The following is a 24,902-nucleotide window of genomic DNA, read 5'->3' on the forward strand; positions in this document are numbered from 1 at the left end:
GCGTCTTGCCTTTGCACTCCAGACCAGCCAAGCAGGCGCTCTGCAGCCCCCTCCCACCACCTCAGCCGCAGCAGCATCCCCTGGGCTCCCCTCCCTCCCACTCCCCTGTTTTCCGCCCTCATTCTCTCACATACACAGAGGGCAGCAGCTGCTGCCGAACTGCAATGAATGAGCATCCAGCGCATGAGCACACTGGCCGCCCCCGGCACGATCGACTGGAGTTGCTGAGGGATCCACCGGGCAGACTCCAGCATTAGACGGCAAGGAAGGAAGGAGGTAGGCAGGCAGGCAGGCGAGCCGTCGCCGCCATCCAGAGCTGGCAGAGTCCTGAGATCCCACAGCCTTGCCGGGCGGCATGAGCCAGGATGGGTGGTCTGCGCACCAGGGCGGGATGCCCCGAGTGCCTCACGCCTAACTGCATCCATTGTGCAAAGCCAAGGCACAAATAACCGCAGCATCCACTCTGTCAACGTCGCTGCCGCCACCGCTGTCAGGGGGAAGGAGAAAGCCTCATGCCCGCCCCAGTCGCTGCCCAGCGCTAGCAGCCAAAGGGTCAGTGGCGCACAGGTTCGAGATGGCCAATCGGGCCAGGATCAGCGAGGCCCTGAAGGTGGTGGTCCGCTGCCGCCCCATGAGCAGGAAAGAGGAGGCTGCCGGCTACGAGAGGATCCTGGAGATGGATGTCAAGCTGGGGCAGGTGACTCTCCGGAACCCCAAAGCCTCCCCAGGGGAGCTGGCTAAAACCTTCACCTTTGACGCCGTTTATGATGCAAATTCCAAGCAGGCAGACCTGTACGACGAGACTGTCCGGCCCTTGATTGATTCAGTACTTCAGGGCTTCAACGGCACCCTTTTTGCCTACGGCCAGACTGGCACTGGGAAAACTTACACTATGCAAGGGGTCTGGGCTGACCTTGAGAAGAGAGGGGTCATCCCCAACTCCTTTGAGCACATTTTCACCCATATCTCGCGTTCACAGAACCAGCAGTATTTGGTCAGGGCTTCCTATTTGGAGATCTACCAAGAGGAGATTCGAGATCTCCTGGCCAAAGACCAGAGTAAGAAGATGGAGCTCAAAGAGAACCCAGAAACTGGTGTTTACATCAAGGACCTTTCATCATTTGTGACCAAAAATGTCAAGGAAATTGAGCATGTCATGAACTTGGGCAATCAAGCCAGGTCGGTGGGCAGCACCAACATGAATGAGTATAGCTCCCGGTCGCATGCCATCTTTGTCATCACAGTGGAGTGCAGTGAGACTGGCCCAGATGGGGAAGACCACATCCGGGTTGGAAAGCTCAACCTGGTGGACCTGGCTGGGAGTGAGCGGCAGAGCAAGATGGGAGCCCAAGGCGAGAGGCCAAAGGAGGCCTCCAAGATCAACCTCTCCCTCTCTGCTCTGGGCAATGTTATCTCAGCCCTGGTGGATGGCAAGAGCACCCATATCCCCTACAGGGACTCCAAGCTCACCCGCCTCCTGCAGGACTCTCTTGGTGGTAATGCCAAGACCATCATGGTGGCCACACTGGGTCCAGCCTCCCACAGCTATGATGAGAGCTTGTCTACCCTCCGGTTTGCCAACAGGGCCAAAAATATCAAGAACAAGCCAAGGGTCAATGAGGATCCCAAAGATACACTGCTGCGAGAGTTTCAGGAGGAGATCATTCGCTTGAAGGCCCAGCTGGAAAAACGGGGGATGCTAAGCAAGAAAAGGCGAAGGAACAGCCGGAGGAAGAAAATGATGGATGGGGAGGGAACTCCTGAAGCAGAAGAAATGGAAGACAACGAGGATGGGGGTCTGGAGAAGAACATGAAGAACTATTTGAAGGAGCAAAAGGAGAGACTGGAGGAGGAGAAAGCAGCTATCCAGGATGACCACAGCCTGGTGAGCGAGGAGAAGCAAAAGCTCTTGGAGGAGAAGGAGAAGATGATTGAGGAGCTGAAGAAGGAGCAAGAGGCCACTGAACTTCTGGCCACCAAATACAAGGTAAATCTCACTCCCAGCACTGTCTCAACAGTGCTTGTCAGGGGCACAGGATGTGGCATTCTCTTTTTTGGACACCACCTGTGAGGACATTATATTGCTTTTGCACAGGTGGGAAAATTGAGGGGGGGGGGCGGGCTGATGTCTTCCTGAATACCCGCCAGGGTGTCCACTTGCCCACAGTTAAGAATATTTATCCAGGCCTTAAATAAGCTTAAGCCATTCAGGTGCTCTTGGATACCCCCCACCATCGCCAGCACCCAAACACACACCATGTGGTCACAGGTCATATGGGGTTTATAATTCACACTACCGATTGTGAGTCCTGTGCAAGAGGTGGTAAATATTCTAGATTAGTGAATGCTGAGGGGTAGACTGTGATTCTGTGTATGTGGCTTATGCTCAGTGGCAATAAAAGGCTTGCGCTGGCCTTGGCCACTGGGCCTCCTGCCTCTGTTTATGCACTATCATGTGTCAGATTCCTTTGCATGGGCTGTCAGGAGCTGTGCCATCTGACCATAGGGTGGGAGTGGCTGAACCAGGCGGGGGGGGGGGCTTTGGCGTTCAGCGGTGGCTGGTGGTTTGAGTTAAGTGCCTGTCACACAACAGAAGCAGTAAAGAAAAGAAAATGTCTCATCCATCACCGTGTGGAGGTGACCTCCTGTGTACGCATTGGCCAACAGAGCTGGGAGACTGGCCAATCGGATCCTACAGTTCCAATCGGGTTTCCTTTTGTCTGCGCAAGCGGGTGTTGACAAGAGAGGCTGCCTGTCTACCTGCCTGCTGGGTCTTGGCTGCCTGCAGCATCTTGAGGGTTTTAAGTGCCAACTGAAGGTTCCTTTCATTCACCAGTAGACATTTTCTAACCCCCTTGATGTTCTGTGCTCAGGGGGCTGGGGGTGATCTCAGGGGGATGATCTCTTTTTGCAGAGATTCAGCTCCTGCTGCTGCTGCTGCTCGGCCTGCTAATGCTTGTGGGGGAATGTGCTGGGTGCTGTGAACAATATGGGCATGTGCTCTGCCTCACTGATCATGAGAGATGCCACCCTCACTTCTTAGAGAGGACTCAGGGTCAAGTCTAGGGGGGGAATAGAAGACTTCAAGGCATGAACCACGCCCATTTGTGATCCATCACTTGAAGTCTCTTGTTCCCCACCAGGCTTGGCCCTGAGCCCTCTCTGAAAAGTTACTTGGGGGTGGCTTCTGCCATGCTCAGTGAGGTAGAGCAGACACCCAATATGTTCACGTAGAAGAAGGTCTCAACACCGTCACCTCTGGGTGGTACAAGCCCAAGGTTATGGTGAGACAGAGGAGAAAATCATAGAAAGTTGGAAGGGACCTTGGTGGCCATCTAGTCTAATGCCCCACTCAGCACTGATGATTACTACAGCATCCCTGACAAGTGGCCATCCAACCTCTGCTTGAAAACCTCCCATTAGGGAGTGCCCCCAGCTGCACAAGGCAGGTTGTTCCCATGTCGAACAGCTCTTGCAGTCAGGGAATCTAGCCTAAATCAGTTTCCCTGTGGCTTTAACCCATAGTTCTAGTTTTGCTTTTGGAAACCACAGCAAGCAAGTCCTCCCTTCCTCACATGTGACAACCCTTCAGATACTTGAAGACAGCTATCATGTCTCCCTTTAGTCTTTTCTTCTCCATACTAAACATGCCCAGCTCTTTTTCTCTCTCCTCACAAAACCCCTTTCCTGACCCCTCACAGTCTTAACTACCCTCCTCTGAATCTGCCCCAGTTTACCGATGCTCTTCTTAAAATGTGGTGCCCAAGTCTGGGCTCAGAATTCCAAGAGGAAACTGATGGGCAGCTCAATCCTTCTTAAATCCCCATGCAGTGATGCAGCCATGCCAACAGGGCACGTGCTGTATCCTGCAAGAGAATTTCAGAACCAAAATTCTCCTAAGAGTAAGGGAATATCTGTTCCCTTGCCCCAGGATAAACCCTTGCTGGCCTATCGAATCTACTTACACCTGTGCCATTTAGCTGGCACAAGTCCTAATGGACCTGGATCAGGAGATAATGGCAGCTCTGCTGCCACTGATGCTGCCCCCTCCCTAGCCTCAATCTTCCCTCCTCCCTGCCCCTCCCTTCTCTTCCATCTCATTCCTCCCCCTCCCTGCCCCATTCTGCCCATTCCCACCTCCCTGCCACCCCCACACTGTTTTACTGGCACTGGTAGGTGCCATCCAGCCAAGAATGCGCTGAATGGCATGCAGTGTTTTGCAATTGCCGTAAAGGGCTTTATGCTGCCAGAACACTCATTTTGGCGGCATAAGGCCCTAATAGGTTTGGTCTCTACTGCAGTATACAGCAAAGCTATTACTTCCCATGATTTGGATTCTGCCTCTGCAAATGCAACCCAGCAGTCCATTTGTTTTTTGCAGCTGCATCACTCCTTGCTTTTGTTCAGCTTGTGGTTCACAAAGACACTTAGACCTTTTTCACACATGGCTCTGCCAAGCCAGGTTTCCCTCATCATGTATTTGTGCCTCTGATTTTTGTTTCTCCCTGAAGGACTTCACTTTTGTCTTCATAGAACTTCACCTATTTGAGATGGGCTATTGGTCAAGCCTGTCAAGACCATTTTGAATCCCACTTTGGCTTTCCAGGATGCTAGCTCCCCCCCCCCCGCCCCGCACCCCAGCTTTGTAGATGTGCAGGTCTGATAAAGCATCACCTCCACCCTTCCATCCCCATCATTTATAAAACCATTGCCCAACATAGGGCCCAAGAGAGAGCCCTGAGGCACTCCACTTGCTGCCTCTCTCCAGAATGAGGTAGCAGTACCAAATCTAGACGCTGGCCTCTCAATCAGCTGCCTTTCCTAGAAACACTTTCCCCAACCCTTGTGCCACTCAGTTAGGGAACCCAGAAATTCAGTTCAGACAACCACCCCTGCCCTAAACCACAGTGGCATGCCAGTGAATGCAGTTCCCAGTTTTCTAAGGCCAGAAAGATATGTGTTCCAATCCCCATTCAGTATGAAGCTCACTGAGTGACTTGGGCCTGCTGCTTTCCTTCAGCCTATCCCATCTCACAGGGGCTTTTGTGAGGATAAAATACATAGGTAAGAACCTTGTCTGCCATCACTAGGTTCCTGCTGGAAACCGTGCAGGCTGAATGTGAGGAAGGGATCATACCTGCCCCCCCAACAGTGCCAACTCCCATGTGTTCAACTCTGTGTGTTTATCACAGTGGATATTATCTTTCTGCATTCAGCCTATCTAGTTTGTGGCTGAATTACAGTGAAGAGGGCTTCTTGGAGGACCTGAACCCCAGACCTCAAAACCAGTTTTTTGGTGATAATGAATGGGAGGGGGAAATGCCTAGAAATGCCTAGAAATGCCTAAAATAAATACATTTCAGAAACTGAGTTCCTTAACTGATGATACTTGTGCCACAGTAGGTAGGTGATGCTTTGTGTTAAATCAAGGGGCTTTTGGTTGCCTGGCAGCCCCCACTCTAAACCTTAGATCAGGGGTGCCCAAACCCTGGCCCAGGGGCCCCCAACCTGGCCCACCAGAGACTTGCTGGAGCCTGCACTGGCCCAGTGCACTGTTCTCAGCGCAAGGGCCGACTGTTTGATCTCTCTCACGAGCTGCGGGCCAAGTTTTCTCTCTGCTGCTTGCTGTGTCATGTCTGTGAAGCAGCAGCAGCAGTGAAGGAAAGGCCAGCCTTACTTTGCGCAATGCCTTTAAAGGCCTTGAGCTATCGTGAGACATTCATTCATTCATATAAGTTCCATCTCTAATGTATTCGTTTATGTAAGTTTATTCCAATTTTAAATATAAATTAATTCTTTTTTCCTCAGCCCCTGACACAGTGTCAGAGAGATGTGGCACTCCTGCCAAAAAATTTGGACACCCCTGCCCTAGATGGTTGGGGTCACTGTTGACCATTCCATGTGAGGGAGCAGCACACATCATGTGTCCAGAGGCCTTCTAACCTGTGATGTCACCAGGCCCTGGGAGCCTTGGCATCCAGGCGCATGGCAGAACTCATGTCTGGGGAAGGTTCCTGGGTTCTTATCTACTGCTCTCCACCAAATGGAAATGGAAAAGAACTAAGTGTCAGTGATTAGGGGGTGTCTCTGTTCAGGGTGGGCAAGGATGAGAGGGGAAGGCCATGCAGAAGGGAGTGGGCCTGGAGAGGGTTTGTCAGAGTCAGTGATGATTTACCCCAGTAAGTTGGTGAAGCTGGTTGGTGAAGCTGAGGGCATGTTCTCTTTATTTGTGAAGGAGGGATCTCAGTGACAAGGGTCTATATGGGGAGGAGTTCAGTAGCTGAGGTGCCCAGGATGCTGTCTGAGAGTGAGATTTCTCTTCTCATTTCCATCAAGACAGGCAAAATTTCAGTGAGATATGAAATATGGGGTGGGAGATATGGGGTGGTGCCTTTACCCCCACCACATTTTACCAAAGTTATTCACAGCTTTTTGACATCCTCTCCTCCCATGGTAGCCAATCTGGAGCCCTTTCTCTCTGATACCAGATATCTGGATATTGGCTGTGGCTGCTCAGTGACGATGGAAAAGCATTTTGCACTTGCTCAGAGGCACTTTGCTCGATATAATGACCGGGCACATCCCAGGGACGTGGCCTAGCTCAGAGGAAGCCGGCTAGCCTTTTGCAGTTGTGAAGGGAGAGGCCAGGCCTGGAGCTGTGACAGCAGGGGGGTACTAGTGGTGACAGCATGAATGGCCCCCTCTGTCCAGTACAGTCACCCTTCCAGTGCACAAGCACAATGTCATTAGCAAGCGGCCCCCACCCCACCCCCACAGTTAGGGGCCAGTGGCAGCTTGGAGAATAAAGCAGGACGTTGTGTTCTGGAGAGAGGCAGCTCTGCAAAGGGATGGATGGGCAGAGGGGCACCCAGAGGGCATGCCCTCCCCCTGCACACAAGCAGTAGGTTTGTCCTTTAAAAATCCAGCCCTAATGAATACAGCTTGAAAAATAAGTGGGCTTTACACATGAACGGAGCAGCCAGACTAGGAGCCCTGGCAAACACCTGACTTTCCCTGCTCCCACACATTGGCCAGGCCCCTCGGGGCAGGAGGGGCTCTTTGGTTGGAGTGGTGTGGATGGGGAAGTAATGGCAGGAAAGGGGGAAGATCATCCATTACTAACCCAGGGAACTAGCTACTCACCTTCAGTGAGCAGCTGAGTGGCAAACTGCATGACTGCCAGCTGACTTCTGAAACAGTTTGAGTTCCACATAAATCTTGGATGTTCAGAGCCCAGATCGAAAACAGGATTGTGCCATGGCGTCCAGTGAATTGTGAGTGGCACAGCCATGCCACATAACCCAACATGCTAGTCTCTGGATCAGCCTGTTGGATTATGTAACATGGCTGCCATACTAGTCTTGAATGGTCTCGTTGGGTTGTTGTGTGACAACTTGTGTCAGATGAAGCCTCCTGTTGCTTGCAGGCTGCAAGTGCTCCAGAGTTCCAGGCTACAGTGGGGGCTGCCAAGAAGGAAACCAGGTGCTGCCCCTCGGAGCTGCAGAGCTGTGGGACAGGGAGTACTTGTGAAGAGCCTGCCTGTTAGCAAAGCCAGTGAGGACTTGTGGAATGGGGAATGTGGGGCCAGCCTTCCAAAGGCTGTGAATTCTGCACTTGGATTCTGATCTGCTGGCATTTAGGATGGGCATCATGTAATTGAAGAGCAGAAGGCAGGGGTTGCTTTCATAGGCTGATGTGTAAAAAGCATCCTTTGCAGGCAGCAGGTTTCCCAAGCACACTCTCAAGAGAAGGGGAGGGTGACCTAATTTTGACAGCAACTGAAGCGCGAGTCATACAAGAGTAACTGGAGCTCAAGGCTAGGCTTCCTCTGGGAACGTCTGTGCGCCTGGCGTTGGGAGATGTGAGTTTTCCTGGCAGAACAGTGTGGAGGAGAAGGCAGCAGCCCCATGCTCAGAACTCTGTTGCAGGAAGGACAGTGCTGGGTCATGGGGACCCTACAACTTCATTGTCTCATTTTTGTCTCTTGGTGAAGTGTTGTGGGAAAGCTTTCAGACTGAACTCACAATGACTCAGTATGCCCCTTGTCTGCTATGGCAGGACTGTGTATTGCAGTGGGAGCAGCATCAAAACACAGGATGGTGCAAAGGACGAGCTGGGGACTTAGAGAAAGAGACTGGCACTGGACCCCTTCTGGTGCTCTCTGTCCACCCACCAATGATGCATTGGGTGCTCCCACTGCCCCAGTACTGAGGGTTCAGGAGTTGGACTCACCAAGTGTTGAGCATGGGCCATAAGCCTCTGGCACCCTCCTTGGACCAGGCACAGAATTCAGCTTCCCAAGAATCTCAGCTCTAGCCATTATGACTAGGAAAGATGTAATTGAAATTATATGGAGTCAACATATGGTGAGGTCTCAGAAGACAGAAGAGGCAGGGGCTAGGACCAGTCCATTTTTGAAGTGGGTAATGCAGCTCCTGTTGAGCATGGGTGGGTGGTGAGGGAGTGGCAGGCTGCAATCCTAACCACACTTTCCTGAGAGTAAGCCCCATTGAACAAAATAGGACTTACTTCTGAGTAGACCTGGTTAGGATTATGCCCACAGATTTGGGATACCCTTCATCTTGAGTCTACTGCCACCTCCCTCTAGCTTGCTGTGGATGGAGTAGAATGGATTTGCTTCCTTACCTTGCTTCTTCCTTGTGTGGTTCTTTTCCAAAAGCAGGAAGTGTAGGACTTCCTTTTTTCCTTAAAGGACTACATGAGTAAGGAGTGAAGTGAACGGGTAGGGAAGTAGATTGTTGCTGCTCATGCCGGAAAAAACCATGTGGGCAGTGGCAATCTGCTTCGCTATCCATTCATCTCACGCCTTCCTTGTGTCTCACGTCTCCCTTTAAATGAAACAGGAAGTCCTACACTTCCTGTTTTTGGAATAGACGTGTGCAAGGAAGGAGTGGAGTAAGTTTTGTTTTGCAGCACAGGCATCAGTGGCAGGTCAGGGGTGGCACTGGTGGTGAACCTGGTTGTGCCATCCCTGATGTGCAGGGGAATGGTTGCTCAAGGTAACAAGTGGCTTCATGCAGCTCATTGCTTCTTCTCAAGACCAGCAAAACTAGAATGTTGCTAGGTAGTAAAAACTGAGAATAAATTGTACAAGGTAAAGAAGGTGGATGCAAATTTGCCTGGGTTGTAGAATTCTGCTTGGTGCAGAATTTGTATTGCTTAGCTGCATTGCAACAGGCAGCCTAAGAACTTCATTAGACCTACTGAGCCACTTCCCCTGGCCTGGTCTGCTTTCCCCTCTTCCTTTCCTCTCTGGCTCCTGTGATATTCTCTGCAACCCATGGCGCGGTACTGGGTGCTCTTCTTTCTCATCATATCTCACTTGATGCTGTAGGTAAGAGGGTAGTGGGGATTGGGGTGCTGTATTGGCAGCACCAGTGGCCTACATGGGTCAGGGCTGGATGATCAGGGGATTCCCTGGTATGCCCCATCATACACTGTGGTTAGTGTCTTAAAAGGAGGACACATGTCTAGAAATACCCCTATCAAGGGGCAACAATGACAAACCACAGCAAGGTAAAGCAGAAGCAAGCTGCGTGACAGCCATGTAATCTTTGGTAGAAAGGCTGGGGATCAAAGGAACCAAAGGAAGCAAAGCAAAGCAATTGGGGGCCTGGTGCAGAGTGAAGTATTGCAAAAGGAAGCCCACAGGCCTTATCCTTTCAAACCTGGGACCCAATCCTATCCAACTGTCCAACACCAATGCAGCCACGCCCTGTTGGCATGGCTGGAAATTTGGATAGTATTGAGCCCACAGAATTGGTTGCAAAGTGCACAACCAGAATTGGTCCCATAGACCTTAATTGCACAGAACAGGGTGCGGTCCTCCCTGGTCTGCCAGTGTGTTGGTGCAGTGGGCACAAAGATACACCCTTTTTCCTGGGAAAACCTCCTGCTCTGTAGTGTTACCTGAACCCTATTTGGGAAAATCTGGTCCAAAGTGATGAAGATACCCAAGAGCCTGAACATCGACATGAAGGAAGGAGAACCTTGATGCTGTATTACAAGAAACAGTTGCCAACACAGCAGTAAGTGAGCAAAGAATCTCCAAAGGGAAATGGTGGGAGGACCCGTTGCTGGGCAACAGATTCTACTGAGCATCACAGGGAATTCTTTTCTTGTGGCAGAGGAACCAAAGGCTTATATGCACATAGGGGCAAGAAATCAAAATTTCACATATACACAGTTGGGTTCTGAACTGTATGTGATGGAGCAGACAAGCGTTCTTGGGGTGGTGTTGGACAGTAAACTGCCAATATTATTATGCCATTGTACAAATTGATGGTGTCATACCTGGCGTTTTGCATCCTGTTCTGGTCACCACATCTCAAAAAGGATAAAGTGGAACTGGAAGAAGGAGCAGAAAAGAGTAACCAAGTGATTAGTGGGCTGGGCCACCTCCCTTACAAGGAAAGGCTACAGTGTTTGGGTCTCTTCAGTCTAGAACTGCAGTTTTCAAACTCTCCAGGAGTTTGAAACCCGCAGTAAGTGCTTGCAGGGGAGGGAGGGAGGCAGTGGGGGTGAGGGGAAGGCAGCGATGCGAACCCAGGATCATGTTGTTCAGGGGGCTGCAAGGACTAGGATGCAATCACCAGTCCCTGCAGCAGCCTTCCTGGGTGCGGGAAGCCCTGCATGAGCATCTGCAGGGCTCCCCAGCAGCAGAAAGTGAAAGTGGAGCAATTGCGTTCCACCTCCGCAAAACCGGAAGTGGTGTGCGATCACTTCTTGCCATGACATCACTTCCAATGGGTCCTGGACAGATTGTCATTCTAAAAAGTGTGTCCCAGTGCTAAAAGTTTGAGAACAGCTGCAATAAGGTGTTAGTAAGTTGACACAGTGTGTGTGTGTGTGTGTGTGTGTGTGTGTGTGTGTGTGTGTGAGAGAGAGAGAGACTACAAGTTTTCAAAATCACTAAAATCAGAATTTGGAGGAATAAGACCATCATGTTATATATCAATCAATGCGTAATTTCATGCAGAATGCAATGAAACAATCCACATTGAAATATCTGTGTTCTAGCAAAAGGTACAGCCAAAAAACAGGTGGGGGCAGGGCGACGGTACATCACCACGCCCACCTGGGGTGTTGCCCCGCCCACTACATGGGGTGATGCACAGGCCTCCCCTGGGGTGACACAAATCCTAGTGATGCCACTGGACTCAGCCACAAAGCCAGGTCTATCAGGACCACAGCAATCCTTGTTTTTCCCAGTTACTTCCTTCTTCCTTCTCTCATGCAAATGTTTTCTAAATCCTTTATTTCCACCCCCATGGCTTTCTCAAATTCTCCCTCCCTCATCAGTTACCAGCTTCATGGAATAGGGGTTTGGGTTTGGGTTTGCTGCAGCCACTGATCCATCTTTCACCAAGGGCCCACCTCTCCCACCACCCCCTCTGGTTCTCTGCCCTGCTCTTGTTGGTTACCTGTTCTTAAATCTGGGGAGACTCTTGCCAGTGAAGAAAGACATCAACCTCCAGCTGCAAGTAAATGTCAGAAGCATTTGATTCTGCTTGCTTGACAAGGCAGCAGAGCTAATGATTACTTTCAACCTGGGGTCATTTCTGGCTGAAAGCGGGAACTGCCCTTTTAAAGGCTGGAAGTAATTTTCCATAATGTTATCAATGTGATATACAGAAGAACTAGCATAATAGACTGGGGAGACATGGCAGTGGAGGGCTGTCAGTGTGCAAATTAAAAAACCGGAGAGCCTGTAATCTCTGGAAAATTAATTCCACACGGCCTCAGTTATAGACTTCATGTGTTCAAGAGATGCTGGTTGGTTTGTGTCCATGTGTGTGTGTGCCTTCCTCTTTCATTTTCACAGACACATGCACATAGAAGCAGTAAGAATTGCCTTATGTGGCAAGTTGCTTGAGCTGTCCAAGAATGCTATGGAATTGCTCTTCCTGGGGAATTCAAGAACTGCTTGGCTAGGCATCAATTAGGAGTGCTTTAAAGAATCATCCATTTTAGGCCAGGGGAGAGAATGGTTTGTTGTATTCCTTGCAATTCTGTTATTCAGTGAGTGCATGGACTTGCACGCCATATACAAAATCAGTCCAGTAACACAAGCAGTCCTTCTTGTGGCAGCAACCTTTCTGCTGCCATGTGGTCCTTGAGATCCTTGGGAATCCTGGGGTGCACGTCTTAAATCATCTGGAACAGCAACTTGAGGTGGTGAAGCAGCTTGGGCCAGCCCTGAATGTTGGCACAAGAAGAGAATGCAATGACATCTCACTACAGTGTGTTGCTTTTGCACTTGAGCAGACCGTTACCTTATCACATGCAGCTCAAGAGATAGTTTAGAGACCTTCCAGCAAATCCCAAAGACCAGAGGTCTTCTGACGAAACTGGATGGGTCGGCAGCCTGCTTCAGATATGCTGTGATGGAAAGAAATGGACAAACACTTTGGGGGGGGGGAGCAAGATGAGTTCTGTTTGTGGCTGCTAGTCATGACAGGCAGCAATCTTTCCCGGCATATCCTTCTGGCTCAAGGATACTAAGGGCCAGTCAAAGGCCTCTTCCCATCATGCCTCTTTTTGTGAGCTTCCCAGGGGCATCTGGTTGATCTAGATGAAACTGATGAGCTCGATAGACTGTCGATGGGAGTTGGTTTTACAAGGATGCTTCAGCAAATTCCAGAGAGAGAGAAGTGGGAGTACTACAAAAGAATGAGATCATGTGCAGAAAGGTTAGTTGACTGGGTCCTCTTTGATGGCTGAGAAGCTTTCCTGTGTAATGAAAGAGGCAAACTATAGGAGCACACAAATGCCTAATGCTGCAGTGGCTTCTGATCAGAAGTGCTTCTTTTTCCCCTTAAAAACTGTGGCAGGGGGATTCCCAGTTGGAACCAGGGTGCATGGGGAAAGGAAAGTTTCTTCTTTCCGTGCTGGCTTTCTCTGAATTTCTGAGCAGGAAGCTTCAGCAGCGTACATTGATGTGCCATTTGGTCCAGAAGCACAGCTCCTAATAACCCTTCCCTGTGCTGACAGCTACAGGATGCCAGGTGTGTCACATCCGAAGTGCATGGTGTATTCTGTCCATCTCAGAAAGAGCCACGAGGCATAGTCAAGACACTGCGCCAAGAAATGTTTTTTCTGAGGAAGAACCCTCTGCAGGTAGAGCCAGCCTGATTGCACAAACCATGATTTGGGGCACCAGTATTTTTAGGACTGCTCAGCTTGTGGTCTTGGAGGTGCAGCCAGGATCCCCAATGCTGGTCCACAACTCTCACCTTGCACACAGCTTCCCCTCAGTCAGTGTGGCATGGCTGCTGGGGACAGAGTAATGCGTTGGTCTGGTCTTGGCAGCAAGTCACATTTGCTTCATATTTGTGTGTGTGCTTAGTGTCCTTGAAGGCTTGTTCTCCTCTGTCATCTTCAAGGGGCAAAGTTCTGCACTGGTGTCCTACCTGCCCCCTGGGTTCTGTGCTCTCACCAGTGCAGGAATCAGAACAGCTGGGTGGGCCAGGCTGTCACCCCCAGCATATTGACAGAGGTGTGGTGATGGTGGTGGGGGACGGATTTGTGTCCGGTTTCACCCTTTAATTCCTTTACTGACTGCTGCTGAAGGGGCCTTCTCAGAGATAGAGGGGGAAGAACAGGATATAGGCCTTGAGAACATGCAGGCAACCAGAGCCATTGGCATAACCTCCACACTAAGTCCCCACTAAATTCTTCTGAAGCCAGCAAGCAAAAGAGAGGCTGCAGTGCATGGAGAAAGGCTCTGTGTGTGTGTGTGTGTGTGTGTGTGTGTGTGTGTGTGAGAGAGAGAGAGAGAGAGAGAGAGAACAAACAAGCATACTGACAGCCTTGCTCTCTGTTGTCAGCTGCTTGTTACCTTGTTACCTCTGGGATGTCACATATGCAAGCTATGTAGTGCAGTAACCCCCTGCGCTGGAGCCATTAGCCAGGATGGATCTCCATTCTGCAAAGAAAGCGCCTCTGCTCTTGACTGCAGCCCCCTGCCCTGTGCTACTGGGACATGAACCACTCCTTCTCACCACATGTCCCAACTCTTTTAGTCCTTGTCCTCCTGGTGTGCACACACAGGCTTCATTTGCAGGATCTTGAGGACCTGGAGCTCTGTGTGCTTCAGAGCCACATCCTCTCCCCTGCAGGGGCTCCCCCACTTTTCTATCATGGTGGCACAGGGCTCAGTTGCACAAGTGCTACAGAGGACCCCCTTCCTGTGCAGCCATGGGGCCATGTTGTGGGCTTTTAATGTGGATCCCATATGGGCACTTGGACCCACCCTGGACAGCTTCTTTGGCCTCCTGCATGGACTTTAACATGCTGCTACTATTTAAGACTCCCAGGGGCTCTCCCCATGACACATCTGGTCTTTCTGGTTGATCCTGAAACATCCCTCACTGCTGTCCCTCCTGGCCAGGCATGAGGCTGGCCATCTGGCATCTTGACTTTTGCCCTTAAGTAGCATGCATTTGGGGAGTAATGTGTGTCATCAACACCCAAAATGCAAACCATTATGGTATCCAGGTGTGAAAACATGCTTTCCAGGTTGTTCAACTACAAACTATCCTGTTTCAATCATTTGTCAGTCACCAGGGCTCACCAGGAGACCCTGGAGCACAGGCTCCTCCATTCAACAGGCTCATTTCCACATGGCTGAATGCTGCATTCACTTAACATAACAAAAGAAGAGTACTGTATCTAATTTGTGATTTTAATTCTGTTATAAGCTGCCTTGAGGCTACAGCAACAAAGTGGAGCAGAAGTTCATTAACTAATTGACAGATGTCTCTTTCCCAGTGCTGGAGGGCAGGGAATCGCCACCTCTGGAAGGCACTGCAAACCTGAAGGCACTTCCACACTGGCATATAAAGCAACCATCTGAGCTCACACATGCCCTGCACCCATTCCTAATGCAAGACTAGAGCTTGTTTTTACTCTCATAGTCAGAAAGAGAGGTTGGAGGTGGAATGCAGGTGACACTTTCCTGGCATTCACCAGCCCAAACGCTTCAGGATTCCCAGCAGGAAGGGCTGCACAGGCAGTTTTTCCTCCCGGGGACGCAATTTCCTCAACAGTTTATTTTGGTGCTGAGCTGACCTGGATCTGAACAGAAATAATTCCACAGATGACAATGGTCAGAACTGGTTTTCTCGAAAGCATTTGGTTTAACTCAATAGTGCATCTGGCTTTCGTAACGGGTCACCCAAATCAACCTAGTTGTAATTTAAACTCAGTTGTGCTTATCTTTTCACTAGTGGAGCGGGTGGACATTGCTCACCCTCCTCCTCTTGGTCAGCATCCCCTTCCCCTTTTTCTCATGGATAAGCCTTTTCTCTCTCCCTCTGCCAGTGAAACTGACTGGCAGGGGACAGGGAAGCACTGAGTGGCAGCAAACGTTTCTAAGATTTTCTGAGGTTGGCTAGTATTTTTCTTCCTATTTCAAAGACAGAATGACTTGGTCTGGGCCAGTGAAGAACTTGAACCCAATTTGAGTTGTCCCCTGAAGACATGCATGGCTCAGGCTTCTGTCCGAAAGCCATATGCCCTTCTCTGGCTGTGAGAGTGCACCGGAGGAACCGTGGCCAAGCCTGCCTTGGATTGGGACAGAAGTCCCTCGTTTTGGTGCCAGCGCTGGCCTAGCATCATAGTACTGCAGATCAGGACTGCCACTCAGGGGCCCTGGTTTGAGTTGGCCATGAGCTCAAGCTGCTCCCTCTGAGCCTCAGTATTTCCCATCTGCAATAAGAGGGTGATCATGCTTCCTCACCCTATAGGGCAATTGAAAGAACAATATGAAAATAACACATATGAAGTGTTTTGCACACTCAGAAGGTGCTGGGCAAATGCAGTCTCCTTGTTTTCTAGACCAACATCCCACCTATGGGACAAAAGGACAATGGTCTTGCTGTGTTGTTTGCTTTCCACGCTTGGTATTACGGGGTTCACTTCCTCTATATAGGGGGGTTCCATGTAACTGCTTCTGCTGAGCTTCTCACCCCTGACAACAGAAGAGCCTTGCTGGAGTCATCTTGCCTAGCATCCTGCAACTGCCAGTAAAGATGACGGTGGCTTTATTTACACTCCACTTTTCAACAAGAGTGGTTTCTGTGACAAGCAAATGAAATGCTGACTCCTGGATTGCTCAGAGCAGGGGGGTGATGGCCCTCTCCTGCGCTTCCTTCACAGCAACTGGCATTCAGTGCCATGTGCTTGGTTCTGCATGGCCATCTTGTCTTGTCCCAAGACACATCAGTGTGGCAAACCAGCTGGTGTGGCAGGACCTAGAATGGTTGAGGAATAGTGTAAGGGCAGGCTTTGCTGCCCCCACAGAGGAAGGGCTCCTGGAGGCAGCTGAACAGCTTTTCTGCAAGTGTGCAGCCTTGTGGAACCACATTGGGTGAGCACAGTCGGCTGTCGAGCTGAGAAGTGGCTCCTGTGAGGCAGGAAGGGGGGAGAGAGATGTTTCCATAGTGAACAGGGAGGCACAATCCCCAGGGAGCATAGCAGGCTCTTACAATGAGTGCTGTCCTCTCGCATCACCAGCCACTTGGCTTGAGGTTCCTGCAATGTGGAAATTGGAGGTGCTCCAATTCCCACATTGCAGGAAAATCCTAGAGTGGAGCTGTGTGCTCATGAACCCTCTTGGTGTCCCCAGTTCTGGGTTTATAAAATGTTGATCTATTTTGAATAATGAAGATATTGGCACCAAGGATGAAAGTTGGTAGCTACTCAGAAGCAGGTCAATTAGCACAGAAACAGTCCAGGGGGAAGTTCTCCTGCACAAGCCATGTTCTTGTGCTGCTCCCATTCATTTCAGTGGGGCTTGCACTGGAGAACTTACCCTAAATTTAAGCAGTCTGTGAAATCCCAGAGCATCAGTGGATTTCTATCTCCTCCTGAGGGCATTGTGTGGAGTTCTGAGCCCCCCCATCCCTTACCACTTTCCTGGGTTTTGGAAGTTGCAATGTCTGCCCTGTCTGAGCGGTTGGAATGGAGCACCTTTCTTTTGCACTGTCTTCCACATGAGAGAAGAGAGGAGCCAGAACTGCAAGTCTGCCTGTCTGAGTATCTCCCTTTTTGATCCTGTCCCTTCGGGTCCCAAAGAATGTGAACTCACACTGTTTTGCTCAGTGGTGAGGTATGTGTGCTCTGTGCATGATTTGAGGGCCCCTTGTTTTTCATTGATTTATGTGTTCCATGGCTGAGCTCTGGCCTAATTCAACCGAGACTTTGTGGCTGCCCTGGTGATCTGGCAGGGAAGGAGAGATATTGCCCCCTCCCGGTCCCGGTGGCAAGGAGATGCAGTGGTGCTGGGGATTGCATCAGGCCTGGTTACTGAAAGGGAAAGGAGGTGTCACTCTTCAGGCAAGGGTCTGTTGGCAGCTGCCTTTTGCTGTCACAATCTATTATGAATCCCGTTCAGACCTGCCCTTCCATATACGTATATGTTCTGTTTCAGTGATTGCTCTTTCTGACTTTGCTGTTTTTCTGTCATTCACGTGCAATGAACTAGCACACTTTGGACCTCCTCAACCCCTCTTGGCAGGGCTTGTGTGTCTTCATTTTTTAAGTGTTGACTGCTGAGATGGGCACACGTTAACCTCTCCAGCTGTGAGGGTACATGTGGAATGGTGCAATGCCTGTGCTTAGTGTCTGCATAGGCCAAAGCGCGGGAAGCGTGAGCAACTCCCTTCTGCCCTGGATAGGGCTGCCCTGGAAGCAGGATGTCAGCCGGGAGAGGGCACAGGCTGTTCCTGCATCCTTCTGAGTTGCAAGGTTTTTTTTGCAGGACCAGCCCAGGGCACTGTGCCACTTCAAGCAGCCTTCCTGCACGATTAGAGGCTGCTCCTCAGGATCCCTGGCAATGCTAGCACTCAAGCCTTTGCTGTGCAGTTGGACAGGCCCACGTTCCACAGCAGCTGAAGCTGAATACCTACACATTTAACTCTGAAACAACATATTTGTCTTCTAAACAAGAGCCACGTGTATCCCTACCTTCTCTGATTCATTGTTCATGGAATCCTGGTATCCCTTGCGAGAACCTGTTTCCATTTGCAAAAAGGGCAGGTTTCTATCCTAGATGGGTGGGGAGCAAACCTGGCAATATGCACACACCAGCTGGGGGCAGGTGGCACCCGCATAGATCTAGCCATTCACATCCCATTTGCCCCAGTTACAAATTACAGCTTCAACGTTTCCAGAATTCTGCAAACTGTCCCCCTCTCATGTTCATTAAAGGCCACTTTGAGCACAAATATTATATGACTTACACTTTTTGTTTCTAGGTTGGGTTACCTGATACAAGGGGGATCAGAATGCCTCTACCTTTATCCATTGTATAGAAGAGGGAATTTTGGCAGGTGCAGCTCAACTTGGAAAGGTTGGCACCTGCCAAAATTTTCTCTTCTATATAATGGTTAAAAGTAGAGGCACTCTGTCCCCATTTGTATCTGATAACTCTATTTAAGAGCATTGTTACTGGGCATGCTGTAAGAGCCCTGTCCTCCCCTGCTGATGCAGCCGTGCCAAAAAGGCACACGTTATTTCCAGTGGTGCCAAAAAGGCACGCGTTATTTCCAGTGGGGGGAGGCAGATTGGAAGACTTTGGAGAGGAAAGGGGATTGTAATGGGTCTCCTTGGACCTGTGCCAACTTCTTAACTGGTGCAAATCCAGAAAGAAGAAAGGGGCAGTGAGGTTGTTAAAAGAGGGGATAGGATTCTGTACATGCCATTGCCACTGGATCCACCCCATCTCACCCCTCCCTGCCCCCATTCCTCTCCCTGCCCAGTTTTGCCCGCTTCCCTGCCTTGCCCTCACCCTGCCTTTCCTGGTCCAGTAGGTGCAGCAGGAACTGGCAGTGGTGCTGCAGCAAAATGACCTCTAATGGAGCGCTACGTGCGCTGTCAGCAGCCATTTTGTGACAATGGAAGTGCCTTCCAAAGTTGCGGTGCGCTCCGCAGGATAGTCCAATGCTAGATAGGGGAAATGTATTACATGTGCTATGAGCCACTGCACTTGGTCTCTGCACAACTCAATGGACTGGCATGAAATGAAGAGAGAGGCAAAAATAGGGGACAACAGTGTAAAGCTTTATTGTGGGGATAATAGGACAACAACCAGGAATTCCCTGGAAAGCCCAGGAAGGGTGGTGGTGTGGAAGAGCAGGATGTTAGGGTCTTTGGGAAATCAGATAGATTTTTCAGAAGGATGGGGGTGGTGGTTATGCAATAATGGAAAGAGAAGGGGCAAAGGGGAAGAAAGCAAAGAAACAGGGATCCATTAGGGCTCCATCTGTAGTGCAAGGCCATGGCTTGCATTCTCTTTGGCCTCTCAATGGCATTCTCAATGGCCTCTCAAACCAGGGTTGCAGGCCAGGAGTGAGACACTTGGCAGACCTGTCAGTGCTTTGCTCACATGGGAGGGGGAGTTTTCCTCTTGCACTGCAGGTGCTTGATGGGAGTGCACACGGCTGAGCACCCCAGTTGTTCTGAGTGGCTGCAGTGGTGGTTAAAGTAGTCTACCTTAGTATGGGGTTAATCTCTCTGCTTCTCCCTTAACTAGTAAAAGAGAAGAGACTCCAACACACTCCCACAAAAGGAGGGCGGGACAAAAACACTAAGTATGTCATCACTTTGACAGCACACAAGACACAGAAAATAGGGGCTGTGGACTGATGGTCTAGGTTGTCAAGGGCATCTATTAGGACTGTTTCAGTGCAGGGCTCATGGGCTTGGGTGCCAAGACCAGGGTAAGCCCCTGGCTCACTGGTGGGAGGCCAGCCCAAGCAAACTAGGCTGCTCTTGGCTCAATCCAGGGAAGGCAGCAAAGCCAGTGAGGGGAGACTGCTTTCCTGGGTCGGGGTCCCTTGAGAGGCAGCTCAGAGGGTGATGAAGTGGTGGTTTGCAGGGTTGCTCCTGGGAAAGGAGTGGGGGAAGAAAGAAAGGAGAAAGTCTGGAGGGAGAAGGGAGTGGCTGGCACAGTGATTCTTGGGTTACTGAGGGAATGGGGGTCTTGACGCATCAGTAGTGGGCACCTGCGTGATCCGTCAGCAGTAGCAGCAACAGGCAAACCACCACAGGATGGACAGGGGAGCACGAGGGGTCTGTGACCCCACTTGTTATGACTCACTTCTGTAAGACAACATGAACATAAGAACATAACATAAGAACAGCCCCACTGGATCAGGCCATAGGCCCATGTAGTCCAGCTTCCTGTATCTCGCAGCGGCCCACCAAACGCTCCAGGGAGCACACCGGATAACAAGAGACCTGCATCCTGGTGCCCTCCCTTGCACCTGGCATTCTGACATAGCCCATTTCTAAAACCAGAAGGTTGCACATACACATCATGGCTTGTAACCCGTAATGGATTTTCCTCCAGAAACTTGTCCAGTCCCCTTTTAAAGGCATCCAGGCCAGATGCCGTCACCACATCCTGTGGCAAGGAGTTCCACAGACCGACCACACACCGAGTAAAGAAATATTTTCTTTTGTCTGTCCTAACCCTCCCATCACTCAATTTTAGTGGATGACCCCTGGTTCTGGTGTTATGTGAGAGTGTAAAGAGCATCTCTCTATCCGCTTTATCCTTCCCATGCATAATTTTGTATGTCTCAATCATGTCCACCCTCAGGTGTCTCCATTCTAGACTGAAAAGGCCCAAACGCCATAGCCTTTCCTCATAAGGAAGGTGCCCTAGCCCAGTAAACCCAACATGGATGCTGTTGTGGGGAGAACTTTTTGAGGAACATTTCTTGGTGCCCTGATGGTCCACCCCCAGGGGGAGACAGAGCCCTGCTGTTGTTCTGTTCCGTGAGGAGGGGGCAGCAGGGGACTCCTTGCTTGCTCAGGAGGCCTGTGCCTCAGTTACCTTATGGCACTTGAGTGTGTTCATTGAAGTTGGTGGGAGCCTGTGGGACCTGAGGCTTCCTTGCCATGAGGACAAAGCAAAATGCCACGAGGCTGGCCTGGGTCATGCTCACCTGCCATGCATCCAGCACCATGAGCACATGTAGCAAAATGTGTCAGCAGTAGCGTGGCATAAGAAGAATACCCTCAGTCACTTTATGTGGCGCTTTGGGGCAAGCTAGCCCCACCTGTGGGTTGAAGAACCTGACAGAGGAGTCGTGTGTCGTCCCCCCCTCTGTTTCTCCCTGCATGTTCTCCCTGTGACAGTCTCTGCTTTGAAAACAACCTATCTTCTTCCCAGGTAGTATGGGATTGCAGTGTTTTAGTGGGGAGGGGCTGTTCTGAGCAAGTCACACAGGAAAGGGGATGCAGCTGTCCAGCACCCGGCAGCGGCTGTGGAGCCCAGCAGCTGTGCGGAAGGAAGTGGCCCTGGCCATGTGCCAGCACGTCTGGGATGTGTCAGCACTAGGGCCTGGGAAGAGGCACTCTGCAAGAGGCTGTCAGCCAGCCATGCCTCCTGCATCAGAGGTCCACAGCCCAGCTGGACATTGTTGGGGTGAGGTGGGGGAATCACCCATTTGTTCTTTTCATGGTACTGGAGCTCATTGGGAAGAAGCCATTCAGAAAACCGGACACTTGGGAAGGTGCAACATAAGAGCTGCTCTTCCTACCCTGGCTCTTAGGCCTGAATTCTGCCTATAGATTCCCTGAGAAACCTCCCAGGAAGCTCCCCAGGCAGCATCACCAGCTGCTCTTATTTTCACAATGTGTAATCTAATTCTGCCACTTTTTCATTTCAGTCGGTTGCTTCTTCTGTTCACTTGTCTCCTTGCTAGTGCATTAGTGGTGGAAGGGGCCATGGCGTGTTTGTTTCTGTTGTTGGGATCATTGCCTTTCTTTTCTTTGCTTTGCCTTCCCAACAGTCTCAGGAGGCTGGCACTCCCTTCTTCCCCCTGCATTCACATTGAAGCTGAAAGAGTGCCTTTGGGTGAGCTGTGGTATGAACTGGCTCTCCCAAACCTAACTTCAGTCCCTGGAGCACATGGTCCAGGTTGTGACTGGGAGAATAATCCAGGTTAATTTTTCCAGTATTGAATATTCAAAGGATTAGAAATTCAGAACACTTTTCTTTGTTGTGTTTTGCTGTGTCTTAAATGGTTTTCAATGTTTTTAATGGGAAGCACCCTTAAGAACATAAGAAGAGCCCCACTGGATCAGGCCATAGGCCCATCTAAGTCAGGACATAAGAAGAGCCCCATTGGATCAGGCCATAGGCCCATCTAAGTCCAGCTTCCTGTATCTCACAGTGGCCCACCACCTGCCCCAGGGAGCATACTAGATAGCAAGAGACCTGCATCCTGGTGCCCTCCCTTGCATCTGGCATTCTGACATAGCCCCTTTTCTAAAATCAGGAGGTTGCACATACCCATTATGGCTTGTAACCCGTAATGGATTTTTCATCCAGAAACTTGTCCAATCCCCTTTTAAAGGCATCTAGGCCAGATGCCATCACCACATCCTGTGGCAAGGAGTTCCTTAGACCAACCACACGCTGAGTGAAGAAATATTTTCTTTTGTCTGTCCTAACTCTCCCAACACTCAATTTTAATGGCTGTCCCCTGGTTCTGGTGTGAGAGTCTAAAGAGCATCTCTCTATCCACTCTGTCCATCCTCTGCATAATTTTGTATGTCTTAATCATGTCCCCCCTCATGCATCTCTTTTCTAGACTGAAGAGACCCTTGAGAAGGAAGAGTATTGTAGCACTTTAAGGGCTAACCAGTTTATTCCAGCAGAAGGTGTTGTGGGCTGTGGCTCCCTTTGAATTTTTGCTGTTGAAGAATTCTCACTTCCAGGTCTGAAACAGAGTGGCCAGAAAGATGAAAATATATTCCCACTGGTTTCTAGATGCTGCCGTTTCTGGTGTCAGAGTTGTGCCCATTTATGCAGACCTGAAAACAACAATTTCTTAACAGAAAACAGTCATGGGAGACAAGTGCATGAATCAGCCAGATGAGAAGCTATAATGAGACTTGACATCTCCACAGGGCTGAAGAGAGAGAAGGTTTTGTTTGTCCTATTACAGAGGATCACAGCACAGAATTAGTGTTGCTGTGAAGTTTTTTGTCACCAATTGTGAATTGTCACTCTGTTTGTCTTACGAGGTGAAATGTGCCATTTAGTTTCAATTTGCTTTCAGTCCAGAGCACAGCTAAAGTTTATCTCTTGCTTTAAAAATATAAAGTCCAAAGAGGCAGTCATGTGAGTCTGTTGCAGCAAATACAGCACAGACTGAATAAACATGTTGTCCTTTAAGGTGTTACAAGATGCTTTGTGGTGGAGAATGGCCTCGTTTCCCTGCTTTTACCAGATGGCTGCCTTGGAACAAATATGTGAGGTCCAAGTGAGTGCTGGAGACTGGACTGAGTTCGCTGCCATTATGATTGTTATCATGTTATACAGTAGTTCCATCAATATACATGGTGCTCTCCACAGAGTGAAAAGAAAGAGCTTTGTCCCAAGGGGCTTGCAAAGGTAACAAAGGGACTTGCAAGGGGGCTTGCAAAGGAGTGCAGCAGAAGTGAGCAAAAATCGTTATTGTTATCACTATACTGTGTCAATATATGGCTTGGTTCTCGTGTGATTGGCATCCTCATTGGTAGGTTGAGTTCGGAGTCAGCGCACATGGAACAGCTACCATACTAGAGAGGGTTCTGAGAAGAGGCTCTGGTCCATGCACTCCTTAGCTCATGGACTGTGCAGCCAATACTCATTGTACAAGCTAGATTTTTTTCAGCATGTCTGCTGAATAATGGCTGTAGCATCTGTTGCATGTTGGACCTGTATAGATGGGCAAAGTCACTGGGGGAGGAAAAATCTGGTTATTTGCATCCAGAAGCTGAAGCAATTTCAAGGCTACTTCACCTCTCATGCAAACAGCTTAGAAAAGTGATGGAACCATCACCCCCTAACCTGCTGCCTTCTCTTTCTCCAGGCGATGGAGAGCAAGCTGCTGATTGGTGGGAGGAACATCATGGACCATACAAATGAGCAACAGAAAATGCTGGAGCTGAAAAGGCAGGAGATTGCAGAGCAGGTAGAGACTAGATGGAGCTGGACCAACAACACCCCCCCCCTCCAATTCAGACATCCTGAGGTGCACTTTGTGCATGCTAGCCCACCCTAGCTGTAGCTGGCATTCCATTTAAAACACAAACCATATTCCATTCAGTCTGCTTTCACAGCAGAGATGGTGGGTGGTGGGCTGCATGAGGTAGTTCTTCAATTTGATGGTTGCTATCTGGCTCCCACTGCTTTTGTTTGGTAGCCATGCTGTCACACTAAGGGGTGGTTGGTTCAATTGTGTAATGCAGAAACGGCGAGAGCGTGAAATGCAGCAGGAGATGCTCTTGCGGGATGAGGAGACCATGGAACTCCGAGAGACATTCACCTCCTTGCAGCAGGAAGTGGAGATCAAAACCAAGAAGCTGAAAAAGGTGAGAAGCTGGCAGAAATTTGGGGGTGGGGGCTTTCAACAAGTAGAATTACAGCTCTCTACTGACAGTCTTGTGCACCAGTCAAAAGCACAGGCTTTGTTTGCCAACATGTCAGGGCCCATTCAAAGACAAACTGGCCCTCGGTGCACAGTGAGAACAGTGTCCATTACAGCTGGCTGGGCAGTGACTGCTTCTTGGCCTGGCAGCAACTTGGCAGAACCTTTGAAACAAACAAAGCCAGTGTTTCATGCTGCAGTTCAGAGGGGAGGACTCCTGGACTCTCTAGTTCAATGTTTCTCAACCAGTGGTATGGGTACCGCAAGAGTGGTGTCTGGTGGTACTTGCAAGACCCCTGGACACTTGCTGCCCAGCAGCGAGACCAGGAACGCAATACAACAAATAGTGATAGGAGGCTTGGCTTGGTGGGCAGAGCTCCAAAGCATGCTTTTCACATGCTCAAAAAAGCCCTCCTGTCCACCTCTGATTAGTCTCTCACCCCTGAT

General features: G+C 50.0%; 1 protein-coding gene across 2 annotated transcripts in view; it reads left to right on the plus strand.

Annotated features, from left to right (window-relative positions):
- Positions 1 to 387: 387 nt before the first annotated feature.
- Positions 388 to 24,902, plus strand: part of KIF3C (kinesin family member 3C) — a 32,844-nt gene continuing 8,329 nt past the window's right edge. For both annotated transcript variants that reach the window (XM_066626759.1, XM_066626760.1), the window contains exons 1-3: positions 388 to 1,987; positions 23,898 to 23,999; positions 24,277 to 24,399. In XM_066626759.1, coding sequence (XP_066482856.1) covers positions 575 to 1,987; positions 23,898 to 23,999; positions 24,277 to 24,399 — 1,638 coding nt within the window. In that variant the 5' untranslated portion in view covers positions 388 to 574. The remainder of the gene's footprint in view (positions 1,988 to 23,897; positions 24,000 to 24,276; positions 24,400 to 24,902) is intronic.

The sequence above is a fragment of the Tiliqua scincoides genome, chromosome 1, assembly GCF_035046505.1.
Source record: "Tiliqua scincoides isolate rTilSci1 chromosome 1, rTilSci1.hap2, whole genome shotgun sequence".
NCBI classification, from domain to species: Eukaryota; Metazoa; Chordata; class Lepidosauria; order Squamata; family Scincidae; genus Tiliqua; species Tiliqua scincoides.